The sequence below is a fragment of the Macaca nemestrina genome, chromosome 17, assembly GCF_043159975.1.
Source record: "Macaca nemestrina isolate mMacNem1 chromosome 17, mMacNem.hap1, whole genome shotgun sequence".
In the NCBI taxonomy this organism is placed as follows: domain Eukaryota; kingdom Metazoa; phylum Chordata; class Mammalia; order Primates; family Cercopithecidae; genus Macaca; species Macaca nemestrina.
In genome coordinates this window covers 61,070,672-61,084,514 of record NC_092141.1, presented here as the reverse complement: position 1 = coordinate 61,084,514, position 13,843 = coordinate 61,070,672, and the positions used below count along the sequence as shown (strand labels likewise).

Genomic DNA, 13,843 nt, shown 5'->3' with positions numbered 1-13,843 from the left:
ATGGAAATAATGGTTTAGAACTGTGCTCTGTAGCCCTCCTGCATTGTGTGTGCAGCTCAACTTCACCACTGGAGGAAGGATTGTCTTCCAAAGAGCTGGGATCCAACTCTTCTCACAGTTCTGGGCATGAACCTTGTTAGGTATAATTTACCTGATGCTGCTTCCATCCTCGCAGCCTGTCTGAGGTGCCAGGTGCTGAAAGAGAAATAAAGTTTGTCAACAGGCAGATGCAAAGCCCTGGCTGGTATTCATCCCTCTTTCCTGCCCGCCTCCCCTGGGTCTCTCCTTTATATGATGCAGCAGAGCAAGGCGAGGATAGAAAACCTACAGAGGCAAATCCAAAATGTCAGAAGAAGTTCATTTAAAAGGGGAAAAAAACTCCACGCGCAACCCTCACAAAAACCCGACAGATGCTAAGCTAATGGCATCCGCTTTGCCGATTGGTGGGGATGGCTCATGAATATTAATGAGCCCAATGCTCCAAATGGTGCAGCTGTGAACCCAGCTGTGCCTGAAGCTCTCTGATCTCCATACTTCCAGACAGGAGCCGGAGGTGGTCTGTGTCAATTCCCTACTCAGCCAAAAAACAGCAAGCTGGGTTGGACTTCTTCTATTTGCTCCTTTTCTTCCTGGAGTTGGTGCTCAGCAGCTAGTTCTGCCAGCAGGCTAGGCTGCTGGGACAGCAGGAGCCATTCAAAGACATGGATGTGATTTTTCTGACTCCCAGCTTTTTTAATGATCCATTAGCAGCGTGCATACAACAGCACCTCAGTTAATCTAAGGCCAGGCACCATCTCCTTTCAGTCTCTCTCTTAGTTGAGTATAGGCCTTAGAAGGAGAAGTCCTAGGAAGGAAAGCACTTTTCTAATAATACAGGCCTAGGGCCATCAGAAAAATAGCACACATGAGTTTTTCTCTCCATCCAGATAGTGCCATAGGCCCCTCTTCTGTTTTGCTCTGTTCCTGCGTGTGCCCAGGTCTAGCCACTGTGGCTGATGACCTCTATGAAAGATGGAGGATTAGCTGGGGGTAGTGGCTCATTGAACTGTTTGTAGGATAAAAATGTTTAGAATTTAGTTTTGAGTCAAGTTCTGTCCTGATTTAGTCACCTTTCTTCTGTCAGATACCTCCATGGCCCACATCTAGTCATCCATAACCCAGGATGACTGATTCCAAGCTTGTGGGGATTGTTTGTTTGGTGGGAGGAAATGTGTTTGTGTGGGGGGGGGTTTCTTACCATTAAAACACTAAGTTTTATAAGCATAATTTTATTGGCCCTTTTCAGTGCCTCGCGAGGAAAGTAGGGTAGGTATATGCTCCTTTTTTCATTGAGGAAACTGAGCTCAATTTTTTTTTTTTTTTTTTTTTGAGATGGAGTCTCCCTTTGCCGCCCAGGCTGGAGTGCAGTGGTACAATCTCAACTCACCACAACCTCCACCTCCCGGGGTCAAGCAGTTCTCCTGCCTCAGCCTCCCAAGTAGCTGGGATTACATGGGCCTGCCACCTCACCCGGCTAATTTTTGTATTTTTATTTTATTGATTTATTATTATTATTTTTTGACATGGAGTCTCGCTCTGTTGCCAGACTAAAGTGCAGTGGCGCCATCTTGGCTCACTGCAACCTCCGCCTCCCGGGTTCAAGCGATTCTCCTGCCTCAGGCTCCCAAGTGGCTGGGACTACAGGCGCATGCCACCACGTCCAGCTAATTTTTGTATTTTTAGTAGAGATGGGGTTTCACCATGTTGGCCAGGATGGTCTCGATCTCCTGACCTCATGATCCATCTACGTCATTCTCCCAAAGTGCTGGGATTACAGGTGTGAGCCACTACGCTTGGCAATTTTTGTATTTTTAGTAGAGACTGTGTTTCATCATGTTGGCCAGACTGGTCTCGAACTCCTGACCTCAAGTGATCCACCTGCCTCGGCCTCCCAAAGTGCTTGGATTACAGGCGTGAGCCACTGTGCCCATCCAAGTGTGGTTTTTTAAAAAGCATGTTTTTAGATGATGGTGGAGTATGTTCACATGAGAGATACTTTCCGAGCTCTGTGAGACAAGTCCCCTGCCACCCCAAAAAAGAAAAAGTCTACCACTACATTCAAGGAAAAAAAAAAAAGCAACCCTGCAGGGCTTTTCAGAATTGTCCTCACAAATCAGAGCTCTTTCACAGTCCTTAGTTTTCTCATGCTAAGGCCTTAGATCCATATGACCGAGTCCAGGGTACCTCCTATCCTCTCTGTTAGTTTTGCTTGGGAGGTGATCATGACTTTTTTTTCTTTTGAGATGGAGTCTTGCTCTGTAACCCAGTCTGGAGTGCAGTGGTGTGATCTCAGTTCACTGCAACTTCTGTCTCCCAGGTTCAAGTGATTCTCTTTCCTCAGCCTCCTGAATAACTGGGATTACAGGCATCCGCCACCACGCCTGGCTAATTTTTGTATTGTTATTATAGATGGGGTTTCACCATGTTGGCCAGGCTGGTCTCAAACTCCTGACCTCAAGTAATCCGCTTGCTTCGGCCTCCCAAAGTACTAGGATTACAAGCGTGAGTCACGGCGCCCGGCCTGATCATGACTTTTTAACAATCTGATTGGGCTTTAAGTTAGTTCCATGTATGTGAATTTGTTTATATGCCTCAGCTCTTGCAGAATATCCTTAACACCCTAGGGGTGGGGTGGACAGTGGTGTGAGAATTGGAAGGATTTGATGTGAGGAGGGGTTGGGGGTAGAAAGGGGAATAGACCAGCTCCCGGCCTGCCTCACTGAGGCTGCAGGAGCATTAAATCAGAGGCTGGAGTGGCATCTGTGGATTTACGTATGAGCAGCCAGCTGAGAAGCAGCTAAAGCCAAACAGATAACCATTGCAGCACGACATACCACTTAGTGGAGCACTGGGCAGCGATTCTAAGCTGGAGGGGCGGCCCTCTGCCAGCAGGGACTCAGTTCTGTAAAAGGCTCAGAGTCTGGTTTAAAGTACCTTTCTTTAAACTGTCGATGAGTTCCCCCTTTCCTGTTCTTAGCCACTATACTTTTTTTTTGGAGATGGAGTCTCGCTCTGTTGCCCAGGCTGGAGTGCAGTGGCGTGATCTTGGCTCACTGCAAGCTCCACCTCCCGGGTTCAAGTGATTCTCCTGCCTCAGCCTTCTAAGTAGCTGGGACTACAGGTGTCTGCCACCACGCCTGGCTAATTTTTGTATTTTTTTTAGAGATGAGGTTTCACCATGTTGGCCAGGCTGGTCTCAAACTCCTGACCTCGGGTATCTGCCCTCCTTGGCCTCCCAAATTGCTGGGATTACAGGTGTTGGCCACTGTGTCTGGCCTTATTAGAGATATGACTTCTCAGTGGGGAAAAAACACTTCTATTTTAGCCATGACTGGATTTGGAGTTGGAAAGCTGGACACCTCAAATCTCGATATAATAAACACAGACAACTTATGCTCAAAATGTTAACAAGAACTACACTTCCTAGGAGACAGAGTGCTCCTGACTCAAGCAGAGTGAATAATTACTTTTCTCTTGTTCAGGGGAGATCTGGTCTATTTTCACAAGCAAAGGAGAAGGAAAAAAAGCGAAGGGATACTTTCATGGTAGCCAAAGGGGCACAGATAATAAACAGAGGTGGTAAAGCTAGGGTGTGAGAATTAGGAGACTACTGGTAAGTCTATAAGGTTTTTTCCCCCTGGAAGGGTAGGAACACAAGATGTTTCTGGAATCTCTGGATTATGGGAAGCCACCAGCCAAAATTTCTTTTCATGCGTGGCTGTCAAGTCTCCTTCCCGTCCTTCAGCCAAGCACTTTTTCTTTGATACCATCAGTTCACAAAGGGCCAGCCTGTTCGAATCCCGTAAGTGCTCTAGCCCTGTGTGTGTCCCTTTCCCTGGTGGCTGTGTTGGTGTGGGAAGCCCAGCCCACCAGCAGCCTGACCCAGATCCTTCCGGCAGAAGGCCCAGAACAGTGAAAGCCTGAGGCAGTTTGTTGGAGGCAATGCAGCCTGCCTACTGTAAGCTGTGAGACTTAGATATATTCTACCAATTAGGGCACATCTGTTCAAAATGCTGAAAGGCGGGCACTGTCTCTTTAAGAGGCATCCCACTCCTCTCCTTGAGTAATGAGGGCTGGGAGCACAAGGGAGTCAGATGCTGATTAAACAGTCCTACTGCCGAGCTCTGTTAGAAAATTACTGTAATTATGATCTGGTCCCAGCAGAGGGATGAGTTCCAATCCTGCTAATAACCCTTCCAGGTGCCTCAGATTCAGGGCCCATGGGAGGCAGCGTCGACAGGGCTCTGGCTGGCACCAGGGCCAGTGATGGCCCTCCTGTCTGGTCTGTGCTGGCAGAGACAACAATGGCACTGGACCTCACTTCCTATTTTGGCCTCCTGAGAAGGCAGTGTGGTTTTTGGTTGCGTTTTTGTTTTATTTATTTTTTGGTTCTGGACAGAGCTCCTGGGAGTCATTTTGTATGAGAAAACTTTCCCATAAATGAACATGAAGGACCAGGAAAATCACAGCCGAGAGATGGTAATCTGTCTGAATCTGCCCACTTCTGCCTGGGGACCGTAGTCAACACACACAAAGCATGTTGCGTGGCCCCAGCCCCACCAGTGCACTGAGGAGGGAACCGGAACTGAACCCTGTCATCTGCGGCTGCCTTCTGCGTGGTGTTTCTTGATTTGAAGTACACAGCATTTGACTTGGTCCTAAGTGAGAGTTTCAGCGCTCCTCTTTTAGATTTCTGTCACAGAAAAGGGAAACATGCCCTGTGATGTAAGCACAGGGGTCAAGACATGAGAGAGACTAATGCAGCTCTGAACCGGCAAGTATGGTCTTGCTCATTCCAACACATTGTAGTGCAAATATGCAGCAGCGCAGGTGAGCAAATCTTAAAGGCAGAGCAAAGGGTTTTTAAGCCCTGAGGGATTTGTGGCATTTAAATGCTGTATCTTCTCAACCTAGCTGTAATCTCTATCACTATAATCTAGCGGCTCAAGCACAAACTTCTAGAAGGCGGGGCAGTTTCTCTGTGCTTTGTGCTAAGCACACCCCAAATGCCCTGAGATACCAGTTCTCAACCAGGGGAGATTTTTGCCCCCAGGGGATATTAGGCAGTGCCTAGAAATATTTTTGGTGGTCAGAGCTCAGGGGTAGGGTAGGGGAGGCCATTGGCATTTAGTAGGTAGAGGCCAGGGATGTGGCTGAACATCCTACAATGCTCCCAACAACATAGAATTATCTGGCCTAAAATATGAATAATGCTGAGGTTGAGAAACCCTGCGCTAACAGAGTGAAGTAGTTGGCTCCAAGTTCTGGTACCGTAAATGTGGAGATGTTGAAGAAATGAACTTAAATCTCCAGATGCTGCATGCTTTTCCAGAGGTGAAATAGTTCATGACACGTCCTTGGGGCTGGTGGTGTGCATATGCCACCTTGGTGACTCACAGCACAGTAATGCGGGCATGTCTGATGGTGTGGAAAAGGGAAATGTCTGTAGCCTGTTTCCTGTTCCATGATGGGATGTGGAGGACAAAAGGTGACCAGCTGCTCACCATCAGGCTGCGAGTGTCTACAGTGGAACCAGATGCCCTCTTTGAGGACCAGCACTAGAAGCCTCTTGGAACACTTCTGTCACAGGAGGCAAGGAAGTGGCATACTATTGCCCAGTGCCACAAAAATGCTTCCTTCAGTGGTGCTTTGCCAGTTGGAGGGGTGGTGGACTGTGATGGAGCCCCACGAGGGAACTGAATGCACACAGCTGCTGACAGCTGGCCAGCCCCACAGGTGGCTCGATGCCAGAGACATCAGGCCCCTCAGAATGCTGGGGCATCAGGAAAAGAAAGCCCAGTTGGCAGAGTCTGCCTAGAAACCAGGCCTGCAGGGGAGAGGACTTCATTAGTAGGGACATAGCCAAGCCTCATACCAGGAAAGCGAGGTCATCCTTCTCTACCGTCCACTCCCCAGGTGACTGGGCACCTCATTTTACCTTATTTTTAGCATGACCACACTTCCCAGTTTACACCTGCCGTCTTGGCATCATCAACTCCCCTTTCACTCTCAAAAATGTCTTCCTTTGGGGAATAAATTATACGATCACTTTGTTAATTGTACCTTAGTTTCCTCTGATGTGGCAGTATTTTGGGGGGCCATTATATTTATAAAAGATTTTTGTACAGCATGGGCTAAATCTTAAAATATATCATTAATGGAACCCGAAAGAATGGTCATCAATTCATACAGAGGAGAAAAACAGCATGTTTTCTGAACAGTTAGTTTTTTATAGGGAAAAAGAGAGACTAATTCAAATCCCTTGAAAAAGAAGAATCTTTTTAGTTATAAATTTCAAAATCCCTACCCAATCTTGGTAAGTTCTAATGGGAAATGAAATAGCCGGGCAGTAGGGAAGGGAAGAAGCAAGGGACTATGGTAATCCACAAACTGGAAAATGAGCTGGAGTCACTGGGCTGTGTGGCAGAGATAATCCTCTGTGTAGAGGTCTGCTTTTTTTTAAACTCAGCCCTGCAGATTTTGCTGGTCTTCTGGGAGTTAACAAATCAACGCCATTCAAGATTTATCCTTCCAGAGCCACTCCTGGTGGGAGACCTGAGGGGAGGGGTTTTCGTTTTTGTTTTGCCAAAGATGAAAGCACCACTGTCCCTGGCATCTGAGAGTTTTGTGCTTAAGATTAAAAAAAACGAACAAAAAAACCTTTTTTTTTTTTCTTCTTGCTTCTCTTCAACTCCATCTTTCCCAGACTGGTTTTTAAAGGCAGGGGTCTTCCTCCCCAACAACGTGCATTATCTTGTGCTTTGCAGTGACAGCACTGCTTTATTGTGATGCCCTGGCATGAAATGTGCATTTTGAAGATGTCTCACTGGAAGTGTCTAACTGCAACAGAACTCGAGTAAGTCAATAAGCAAAGCAGCTGACAGAGAATTTCAAGGGGCTTTCATTTTATTTCTTCTTCCATGGCAGATTTTGTGTGATTTTGAACCAGGGATCACAGGCTTTAAGATCCTCAGTTTCATTATTTGCAAATACTAACTGGTTATAAACAGGGTAGTGCAACTAAGGAAGCTAAGGTTCTTAAAAAAGGTTAATGGCAACTTGAGATCAAGGCTAATTCCTTACATATTCTGTTTAGAAAAAAAAATCTGTCTCAGCTGGGCACAGTGGCTCATGCCTGTAATCCCAGCATTTTGGGAGGCTGAGGCAGGTGGATCACGAGGTTAGGAGTTCAAGAACAGCCTGGCCAAGGTGGTGAAACCCTGTCTCTACTAAAAATACAAAAATTAGCTGGATGTAGTGGTGGGCGCCTATAATCCCAGCTACATGGGAGGCTGAGGCAGAGATCACATCACTGCACTCCAGCCTGGGTGACAGAGGGGAGACTAGGTCTCAAAAAAAAAAAAGTCTGTCAAACAGGAGGGAGAGCACCTTGTCAACCCCACCTTTGACGCTACTCTGGTTGTAAACAAAATCAACCTGGGTTTAGGGAATGAGACTTAATAGGAATTCTCACCTCTTTCCCATTTTTTATTCAACATCAAGAAAAATATAGTTGGCTTTGAATTAAATACAGATTTCTAAGAGATATGTCAGGCCATCATATGGAAAAATTTAATATTGAAGTAATTGCAAAACAATGTCTATGCTATTTTGCTATGTGGATGACAGGGAAAACACACTAGAAAAACATATTTTTATTGAAATGCAGCTGAAATGTTGCTTTCAGAGCATTTAGTATTCTTGGATACCAGCTTGGACAATTCAGGCCAAACTGTACCAGCCCCAGGTTAGATTATCGACTGGGTGTCAGTACCTTCTGTGTCAATGATTACACATTTACTTCTTAAATTTAGGATTTTAGCTTTTAAATTTTCTCTTTACATAAAATCAAGGAAAAAAGCCTTTCATCTCCACCCCTCTCCTATTTCACTTGCCAGAACAATTGGTGGTGATTAAGAAGCCATCCTGCATATAATGTGGTTAGTTAAGTGGTCTAATGCCCCAGTTATCCAGTTAGTGGCAGGCAGTGAGGTGGGGATTTGGTTAGTAGAGTCAAACAGAGGAGCTGTAATCTAATTAGCCTGTTGCCATCTGAGCCCTTAACTAAGATGGGGGCTAATTGGGTGGGGAGCCATTTTTCTGGGTGAGGTTTAGTTTCCAACACTGTAGGAATCTGCTGCTTCCAAAAAGTCTCCTTTAGAACTGTCCCCTAGCAGAGAATGTCCATCAGCCTGTAGACTGTCTCATCAACACATCAAACATGCTTTATCCAGCCCCCCACCTTTTTTTTTTTCATATAACAATGTCAGAAACAGCCAGAACAGCTACAGACCAGATTTCCAATGAGGTCACTTGTTTATATACTTTAGGGCCAATCTAATTTCTTTTTCTGCTGAGTTTCACAGCTAGAAGAGCCAGAGATCTGAGTGTGGTGCCTACCGTGGGGTGTATGGAGGTACCCCAAGACCTTTGTAGTTTGGGAAGTGGTTGTTTCCTCTTGGAAACAGGTATAGAAGGGACATTTTATTTTAAATGCTGGAAGCCAATGGCCATATGATTTAGAGGGCATTGAACCCTGCAGGGAGTGAAGAAGTTACCTTGACCTTTTTCTTTTTTTTTTTTTTCCTGCTCTGTCGCTAGGCTAGAGTGCAGTGCAGTGATGTGATCTTGGCTCACTGCAACCTCTGCCTCCCAGGTTCAAGCGATTCTCATGCCTCAGCCTCCTGAGTAGCTGGAACTACAGGCGTGCGCCACCATGCCCCGCCAATTTTTATATTTTTAGTAGAGACAGGGTTTCACCACGTTGGCCAGGATGGTCTTGATCTCTTGACCTCGTGATCCACCCATCTTGGCCTCCCTAAGTGCTGGGATTACAGGCGTGAGCCACCGCACCCAGCTGACCTTTTCCTTTTTCAGCCTCTTATCCTGTTGCAGATCCCTGCCCTTTCTCTTCTGGTATCCCCTTTTCTGATGTCTTTCAGCCACAGAGTGGTGGCACGATGATACTCTGGCCTCTTAGCCACCCAGCTTTTCAGGTTTGGGTCCCGGGGTCTCCAGGGAAGGATGGGCAGAGGATGGGGGAGTAGGGGAGAGGTGGGTGGCAAAGGAGGAGTATAGAAGGGTTTGTGTTTGCTCCCTCTATTAAACACTTTAGAATAGCGCCCATTGTCCTTACCTGTGGGATGGTATTGGTGCAAAGGCCCCTAAAACCGGAGGCAGTTGGTTTTCTTTGGTTCACCTGCTCATATACTGCCACCTAGTGGTTCCTCCTCCTTTAGCACTCTGTGTGAATACAGATTTCTGTATTCACGCGGGGGGACGTTAAGGACACTTCTATATTGCCTTTATCTCACTTGGCTTTTTTTTCCTCCTAAACCTAAAATTTCCCCTTTTCATTCCATGCAATTATCCATCATACACAAAACGGTTTTCTTCTTTTTACTCTTGGCTCAGATAATCTGGAAATGAATAATTAGGTATAAGATCTATTTTTTTTTTTGAGAAAGTTAGAGCCCACTGACATCCTTGTTTGCCCCCTGGTTTCTCTCTTGTGATGTGAGATGGGCGTCTTACTCCAGTGCTGCAACGTGGTCATTACAGAGGAGAGGCAGGCTCCCACCAATCCAGGGCTTCTCTGAACAGGGATTTCTTTTTTCTTTTTTTGGAGATGGAGTCTCACTCTGTCACCCAGGCTGGAGTGCAGTGGCATGATCTTGGCTCACCACAACCTCCGCCTCCCGGGTTCAAGCGATTCTCCTATCTCAGCCTCCTGAGTAGCTGGGATTACAGGTGCGCGCCACCATGCCTGGCTAATTTTTGTGTTTTTAGTGGAGACGAGGTTTCACCATGTTGGCCAGGCTGGTCTCGAACTCCTGACCTCGTGATCTGCCCGCCTCAGCCTCCCAAAGTGCTGGGATTACAGGCGTGAGCCCCTGTGCCCGGCCAGTTGCCTGTCTTTCAAAATTTCTCTTGTAGAGAATCAGGCAACAATAGCAGCTACCCTTATTGAGCGTTAGTATGTGCCAGGCATTGTTCCAAGTACCATTACACATGTTAAATCATTTAATCTTCCTAATCACCTAATGATACAGTGAATAGAGTATATCCCTTCTAAGGTGAGGAAACTGAGGCATAAATGGTCAAATAACTTGCTCCAGAGAGCACAGTAGACAGGGAACTGAGATTTATTCCCAGGCTGTCTGGTTGCAGATGTTATGCTGTTAATCACTATGTTTTGCTGCCTTTTAACGTGCAGGTAACCTGAGTGCTAGGTACAGACAACAGGAAAGGGGAACAGGGAGCCCTGTATCCATACTTGAGCCCTCCTCAGAGCATTTCCTCAGCTCCTACTCGAGAGGTGTTGTAGTGCAGGACACATGGGTTGTTAACTAACCCGAGGCCTGAAGAGGAACTCTTCAATGTGCTGACTCCAAGGCCTTGCTTCTGGTTCTGTCTCATTTTGGAGATTCAGCACATAGGAAAAAAACCATGTAGCTGGGTGGGAGCGGTGGCTCATGCCTGTAATCCCAGCACTTTCAGAGGCTGAGGTGTGTGGATCACTTGAGCTCGGGAGTTTGAGACCAGCCGGGACCCCAACTCTATAAAAATACAAAAATTGGTCGGGCGCGGTGGCTCATGCCTGTAATCCCAGCACTTTGGGAGGCCGAGGCTGGTGGATCACTTGAGGTCAAGAGTTCAAGACCAGCCTGACCAACGTGGTGAAACCCTGTCTCTACTAAAAATACAAAAATTAGCCGGGTGTGATGGTGTACCCCTGTAATCCAAGCTGCTCAGGAAGCCGAGGCAGGAGAATCGCTTGAATCGGGGAGGGGGAGGTTGCAGTGAGCCAAGATTGTGCCACTACACTCCAGCCTGGGTGACGGAGTTGAGACTCCATCTCAAAAACAAACAAAAAAACAAAAATGAGCCGGGTGTAGTGGTGGGCGCCTGTAATCCCAGCTACTCGGGAATCTGAAGCAGGAGAATTGTTTGAACTCAGGAGGTGGAGGTTGCAGTGAGCCAAGATCATGCCACTGTACTCCAGCCTAGACAACAGAGCAAGACTCTGTCTCAAAAAAAAAAAAAAGAAAAGAAAAAGACAAAAAATAAATAACGGACATGGATTCCAGAGAAGATTCTACTCTGAAAGACAATTCCAAGTCTCCTTTTTTTTCTGGGCTTTTGTTTTCTCTCATGCTGTCCCCACTTTGTTGGGAGTTGGTGAAAATGCCCAGAGCTGACATATTGATATCATTTTACAAAAAGGAGCTCAACATCATCACACATGACAAGGAAACACATCTCAGGTTTATTTGTGCTTTTCAAACCAGCCAGAACAACCAGCAATGTCCTCCTCCCAAGGTTTCCTTCTCTGTCACCTTTGTGAAAAGCTTGTGGAAAAGGCAGATGTGGATGTGTGGACACATTTAGAGATGGGGATGAGCTATGACTAGGCTGGTTTAGTAACAGGTTTGATGAATGTACCTCTTCCCACTTGTCTTTCTGGTAGCTTACAGTCACTCGGAGGTGTCAGAGACTTGGGTCTCTTCAGCAAAGGGAGGAGTCCAAGGCGTTGGTGAGGTGGCAGAAATAGGGAGTGGGAACTTTTGATGATCAGTTTCCTCATAAAGGCAGTAGAGGGGAAGAATATATTTCCTAAAGGAGAAAAAATACATAAATTTGCTTTTGTGATTCAAAATATAGACATATTAAAGGGCACAGAGCATAATGTTTTCCCCACTACCCTGTCTCACAGTTTCTCTGTCCTTGGAGGCAACCATGTTATCATTTTGTGTCTCCTTCCAGAAATATCCCATACAAATATAAACAAATAGGTATATATAATCTCCAGTCCCTTTTTATACAAATGGGGCACATTTGGCTCCCATTCTTTGCTGCTTTATTTTTTTAAACTTACCAACATATCTCAGAATGTATTCCATACAGTTTCCCTTTCTTTTTTACTGTTGCATAATATTCAGTTCTGTGAATGTACTATAGTTATTTGACTAGTTCTCAAACATTTAGGTCATTTCCAAGTGTTTGCTATTATAATGAACCTTATATGCCTATCATTTTGCATGTGTGCAAGTATAGCTGTAGGATAATTTCTTTTTTTTTCTTTTTTTACCCAAACAAAAAATGGCCAATAGGATAAAGTCGGTTTTTTGTTTGTTTTTTTGTGTTTTTTTTTGAGACAGAATCTTGCTCTGTTGCCCAGGCTGGAGTGCAGTGGCATGATCTCGGCTCACTGCAACCTCCGCCTCCCGAGTTCAAGCAATTCTCCTGCCTCAGACTCCTGAGTAGCTAAGATTACAGCACCCGCCACCATGCCTGGCTAATTTTTGTATTTCTAGTAGAGATGAGGTTTCACCATGTTAGTCAGGCTGGTCTTGAACTTCTGACCTCGTGATCCACTCCCCTTGGCCTCCCAAAGTGCTAGGATTACAGGCGTGAGCCACTGCACCTGGCCGGATAAATTCTTAGAAGTAGATTTGTTGGGCCAAAGACAGTGAAGAGATAAACAAATAAATGACAGAGTGAAAAAGGGTGAATTTGTTTTTTATTTTTATTTATTTTTTTGAGATGGAGTCTCTCTGTCACCCAGGCTAGAGTACAATGGCGCGATTTTGGCTCACTGCAACCTCCGCTTCCCAAGTTCAAGTGATTCTCCTGCCTCAGCTTCCTAAGTACTGGGATTACAGGTGCCCGCCACCATGCGTGACTAATTTTTGTATTTTTAGTAGAGATGGGGTTTCACCATGTTGGTGAGGCTGGTCTCGAACTCCTGACCTCAAGTGATTCACCTGCCTCGGCCTCGAAAGTGCTGGGATTATAGGCGTAAGCCACCATGCCTGGCTGGCTGGATTTGTTTAGATTTGACAGAAAAATTCCAACTCTCTACACTTGTGGCCATGAAACAGTCTTCGTCAGGAAAATCATAAAGTCAAACCTTGAGTGACAGGCCTGAGCTGTTGTTGTATGGTTGTACAAGGGCATTGGAGAATAAGATCTATCCTTTATGTATTTTCCTAAATGAATTCACTCAGCTGCTGCTGCACACTAGAGTGGGCTCTGGTCTGGACTCCAAGGACTGTTTGTATCACTGTCACACCGATGCCATTCTTTACCCCCAGCAATGATGATTGCTCCTATTTCAGGCCAGAAGATGGAGCTGGTGACAACATGCTGGTCTTGGGGGCCCTCCATCAGCATCTTAATTCTAACCGAAACCCGCTCTGCACCAAAGTGGCTCTCACTATTACTCCACCCAAACCAAGCACCCACCCCAACTATTTTGAAACACAATGTGGTTCTTGCTAATAAAACACAAACCTATTCTTTTTCTTTTTTTGAGACAGGGTCTTGCTCTTCCACCCAGGCTGGAGTGCAGTGGTGCAGTCATGGCTAAGTGTAACCTCAAACCTCCTGGGCTCAAGCATTCCTCCCACCTTAGGCTCCCAAGTAGCTGGGCCTACAGACGTGCACCAGCACACTTGGCTAATTTAAAAAAAAATTTTTTTTTGTAGAAATGGGGTTTCACTATGTTGCCCAGGCTGGTCTCAAACTCCTGATCTCAAGTGATCCTCCTGCCTTGACCTCCCAAAGTGTTGGGATTACAGGTGTGAGCCACGGCGCCTGGCCCTGCAAATCACATTCTCTATTACTTAAAAGTTAATTTGATTACGTTCCGTAGGAATCCTCGTATTGGATTCCTAATCTTGGTCAGTCATATTGCAATATGTGGGCATTTTGGGGAAATGGTGCCCTGGGTTTGAGAGCTGGGGATAAACCTAGATCCATCCCTGTGGCAAAAATTCCCAGTTTTATCCCAATATCCATT

The 13,843-nt window shown here is 45.9% G+C and overlaps 1 protein-coding gene across 6 annotated transcripts in view; it reads right to left on the bottom strand.

The window, feature by feature from the left end:
- LOC105472310 (src kinase associated phosphoprotein 1) overlaps positions 1 to 13,843 on the bottom strand; it is a 320,592-nt gene that overhangs the window by 3,694 nt on the left and 303,055 nt on the right. For 4 of the 6 annotated variants that reach the window (XM_071083013.1, XM_071083014.1, XM_011725437.2 and 1 more), the window contains one exon: positions 11,288 to 11,655. In XM_071083013.1, the coding sequence (XP_070939114.1) occupies positions 11,623 to 11,655 (33 nt within the window). In that variant the 3' untranslated portion in view covers positions 11,288 to 11,622. Of the gene's footprint in view, positions 1 to 31; positions 196 to 11,287; positions 11,656 to 13,843 lie in introns of those variants that run through there. The other 2 variants (XR_011615785.1, XR_981519.3) reach the window with 2 other exon arrangements.